This window comes from Alligator sinensis, unplaced genomic scaffold (genome assembly GCF_000455745.1).
Source record: "Alligator sinensis unplaced genomic scaffold, ASM45574v1 scaffold159_2, whole genome shotgun sequence".
NCBI lineage: Eukaryota > Metazoa > Chordata > Crocodylia > Alligatoridae > Alligator > Alligator sinensis.
In genome coordinates, this window is record NW_005841992.1 from 1,753,885 (window position 1) to 1,758,540 (window position 4,656).

At 41.8% G+C, this 4,656-nt stretch overlaps 1 protein-coding gene across 2 annotated transcripts in view; it reads right to left on the bottom strand.

The window, feature by feature from the left end:
• Positions 1-4,656, bottom strand: part of SLC30A5 (solute carrier family 30 member 5) — a 35,145-nt gene that overhangs the window by 3,573 nt on the left and 26,916 nt on the right. Inside the window, exons 12-14 of one of the 2 annotated variants that reach the window (XM_025201391.1) lie at positions 4,063-4,287; positions 2,090-2,316; positions 1,347-1,475 (exon numbers count right to left, since the gene is read on the bottom strand). In XM_025201391.1, the coding sequence (XP_025057176.1) occupies positions 1,347-1,475; positions 2,090-2,316; positions 4,063-4,287 (581 nt within the window). Of the gene's footprint in view, positions 1-1,346; positions 1,476-2,089; positions 2,317-4,062; positions 4,292-4,656 lie in introns of both variants that reach the window. The other variant, XM_014518883.2, reaches the window with a different exon arrangement.

Here is a 4,656-nt window from a genome sequence, read left to right on the forward strand (position 1 = left end):
AGTTTAGAACTCTTGTCCGCCTCTTGTTGTCTGTGTCTGTAACCGCAACTCAAGCAAGTTTTCCAGCCTACACCACTGCCATCTCGGTGTAAGTAAACAATCTTTAAAACTACCGCTAAGCGTTTGTGCCTAATTCCAGCTCGTCGCCCTCCCTCTCCGATCCAGTGTGCCCGGGCTGCTGGCCACAGCCCACGTGCAGCACGAAAAAGGGCTCGGGTCGCTTCCGGCCCGCACACATGTGAGTTAATTCAATGCAACAAACTCTCGCACATATTGCACTAGAGTTTGTTGTTCCCGGGTGTTCTGTTTGAATATGCACCTGGGGCCGCAGCATGCTGAGCTGGGGGTGGTCAGCCTGCCAGACTGGGGCTGCTCTGACCTGGCTCAGTGTGTTGCAGAGTGGGTGGCTGGGGCATGAGGGTGCTTCAGTGTGGGGCTACCTGGCAGGCAGCCCCTGCAATGAGGCACCCTCATGTCCCATCCAGCCTCGTCAGTATTGATACATGTGCTGCTGCACAGGAAATAACTGCAGTTGGATAGTACTTGTATTTAAGTACTATCCTACAGTGGAGTTTATTAGTTTACTGCAGCCTAATAGGGCCACGTGTGTAGGTGCAGAGGACTTCACTGCAGAGCTAATTAGGCAGCACCACAGTAAGAGTCTTGTGTAGACACACACATTAAGAACTACTAATGGTGTGTTTAAAGGTGCTGTTTTTTTGTTTTGTTTTTAACCACAGAGAGGTGAATATTATCTCCATTTTATGGATGGGCAAACCTTGATAGACGCACCAAATGATTCCTCTAGGATAAAGACACAAGGTACTGGCAAAGCCAGGACTAGAAGTGGATCTCCTGATTTCTAAGCTAGTCTTACTTGCAGTTCTATACTTATTTACTGCCCTAGTCTCTTCTCAGAACAAGACATTTACTACAACCTTTAGCAGAGCCAGTGATCAAGGATTTTCTCACTAGAATTTCTGCAGGTTTCAGCCAGCTCCCTAGGTAAGTAACTTCCAGTATAAGAGTAACTGCACATTCAGAAGTCACTGGGTTTAATAAAGTAATAGTATGGGAGAACCATGACCACACAGGTCACCTATAAAGCAAGATAAGAGAACTAGCTGATCTATATTCAACGTTAAAAACCTACCGAAATACCTAATTATAGGATAAACAGCAGAAAGAGGTGGGACAGAGTAATATTGACAAAGACTGTCCTGAGATACCAGTTAGTAACTGTAAATCCACCTGCAAAACAGCCTCAAACTTATGTTTATGATGAAATAGGGTTACCCAGTAAGGGGTGAAACAGAAACAGATGACAACTGATGTTGTGTGGTTACCTGCTGTATAATCCTCTGTTCCATCACATCTGACATCACCTGTACATGTATAGTACCTGCCACAACGCTAGCAGAGTGACACCAAAAATGAGGATCTCTGTAAGATATGACACCATCTATTTTCTGGATCTGTGAAAAAAAGATTAGCAGTGAGAATTTCTTCCCTCAGCCCTATATACTTTATGACTTTCTGCCAATTCAAAGAGCTGCTGGTAGCAATTATTTCATGCAGTAGACAAAATTATTATACAGCAAAATAAATTTAGTCATTTAAACCTATTTAGAGATTTGGAAATTTGACCCATAACTGGAAAAAGTTTGAGGACCAGTGTACTAGGGTTAAAATATTGCTGGTCCAGCTTTTACAAGAACAGTTATGTCTAATAATTAATTGTGTTCAGTATTATTTAGCTCCCCTTCATTATGTTGGACAGGTCCAGAGTTACCAGAAGTATTCTAGGATCGAGATACGTGCAAAAGCAAAAGGCACCACTTGGCTGTTGCTGCAATTCAAACAGTTTTCACAAAATGAAATTACTCCAAACCTCCATGCATCTAAGTCAGTTGAGTCTAGACAAGCAATGTAGGATACTCAAGTGTGCAAGGAGATGTTTATCATAGTGATGGAGAAGGATTACTTGAACACAATTACTAAATAAGATTTTCAAAAATTCATACACCTAGGATGTTGATGTCCATGTATAAGCACACGCCAATGTATAAGAAAAAGTTCCAGTTCTGACCTTTTCTAAAGCAATATGCAGATCCTTCTCATGTTCTGGAGGTAGCCTCAACAATAGTACTTGACAGGCATCTTTTAACAGTGGGATAACACTGAGAAAAATTAACGTAGCAATAAAAAGGGAGCAGAGTGGATCGGCAATCAGCCATCCAAACTGCTGAATAAATATTGTGGATACAATCACGCCAACACTGCCAAGGGTGTCTGCCAACACATGTAGAAACACACCTGAAATCAAAGCAATATGTTAAGTGACATACATCCAGTTACTTATCAGCAACACTTGGACTGCACAGTATTTGTATCCAAGATTTCCCCTGGATTTATGATAGGAAGTCAAAGTGGTCATAGTGCCGGTAGATACTGATATATCAGACTTATTTTTTTGTATTTGTGATGTGATTTTACAAGCAGATCCCAAACTAAAGCTACTGTCATTAATATTCTGTTTCCTTTTAACTCAAACTGAGATAAATATCTATACCAGGGCAAAGTCCAGGCCACAGGCTGAAATCGGGCCTGTGCTGCACTCCATTTTCCAGAAGCCCCTGCCCATGTCCCCGTGGCTGGTTTCCATGGAGACCCCAGCAGCAGTGGAGCCCTGATGGCAGGGGGCCAGGGTTTGCATGGAGACTGGCCCCAGCAGCACTGGCAGAGCACGTGGCTGAGCAGGGAGCTGCTCCAGGGCCAGGATTTTGCAGTGGTGATAGCATGATCTGGAGCTGGGACAGAACTGTGATCTAGTGCCTGCACGCCAGGTAGGGGCATGCAGGCAGTGAATTGTGGCTCTGTCCCAGCTCTGGACCATGGTGTCACTGCTGAAGATCTCAGCTCTGGCCTTGCAGCAGCTCCCTGCCAAGCCGTGTGCCAAGCCAGCACTGCTGGGGCTGGTCTCCATGGAAAGCCTGGCCCGTGCTGTCATGGCTCTGCCACTGCTGGGGTGTTCATGGAAACCAGTTGCAGTGATGTGGGCAAGAGCTGCTGGGAAATGGACTGGCCAGATCCACCATTTTGCTCATCCATAGTCTAACCCTTTGACCTGTAGTATTCTCATATAGTTGTGATATTAATGGCAACGGAGAAATCAGGATTACCAGTTGTGGAAGTAGTGATAGGGTGAGCAAGTGTTACAGAAAATTCAAAATTTATAAATAAAATTTGAATGCTGTCAAATAAAGCAACTGCCTGTATTTAAACCTGCCATTAATTAAAATAACTAACTAAAAAGAATAAAAGTATTCTGATGCTTACTCTTGGGCCAGGAAAAACATTTTACAAGTTAAAAAAAATTCCCGCAAGACCTTTAAATGCCAAACATTTATAAAATACATTTTATATTGGAGCACTTTCCTCAATTAAGTGGAAGCTTTTGGTTATAGTGAGAGGTGATGATACATTCATATAATGTTCTTATTTTGAGTTAGTTTGTTCTTTAGCAAAACTGAAAAAGAAAACACTACTACTCAGATTTTTTACAGGCTATAATTTTGAATCATAATGAACTAGGGGCATATCCGAGTAAAAGTTTACAATCAAGGCAGTTAAAACACTGTTCTTCTACTCTCCATCCCTTTCCCATTGTACTTATGCTGTTATATGCCAAATGAAAGTTGACAACAAGCTCTTTGTAGTAAGAACCTTGGATTTTATTTCTTCTACAGAATACCTAGAAGAGTTGTGGACACTATAAACAAAATTATAGATCAAATAATTTAAACAAGGAAGTGCCTCCAATATAGATACTATCATCAGCCTGGGAATTTTAAGTGCAAGAGTTGTGAGACTAGTGACCCAACATATGGTTTATTTTAACATTATTTTTGGCTTGAAGAAACTGTTAAAAAGCTACCTTTATACTGCATAAATACATGCCTAGAGAGAGATGTTTGGGGAGAAAGCAAAAACTGTGCACAGAAAATAATTTGACATAAATTGAGCAAGTCAAGTAGATAATTTGACTTAAATTGTACTTACCTCTCATATTTGCATTCATGCCTCCTCCATGGGTATGTCCATGACTGTGATTGTGCCCATGGTCATTATGGGAATGACCATGTCCATGACTGTGACCATGTCCATGGCCATGGTGTGAATGGCTGTGATCATGTGACTGACAGCCTCCTTGAGAAGCCCCATGGCTGTGGGCGTGGCTAAAGGCACAGATACCAACAAGGTTTACAATCAGCCCTCCAACTGAGACTGGCTAGGAGAGGGAGGAAGGAAAATAACTTTAACTTTACTATTTCTTCTGAAGCTAAACTGGCTTGTTAGGAAACAGAAATAGTTGAACAGAAAAAAAAGCCATAATGCTTTTGTGGTATTTCTACTGCAGTTAACACCAACAAAAGGACTTCCATACTGCCGACTGCTCAGAAGTGAAATTTCTAAGGTTTTTTAAAATGACTTTTCCTCTCAAAAATCTAGTACCAGCAAATCAGGAAATAGCAGCCCCTTTGCTTTCAGCAAAGTGGAACCAACTTTCTCCTTTAGAAAAAATGCTCTGGGAATAAAAGTGCAAGTTTTTCCTCAACACTTCAGAGTGATTTTACCAAAAAGTATGCAGCAGGA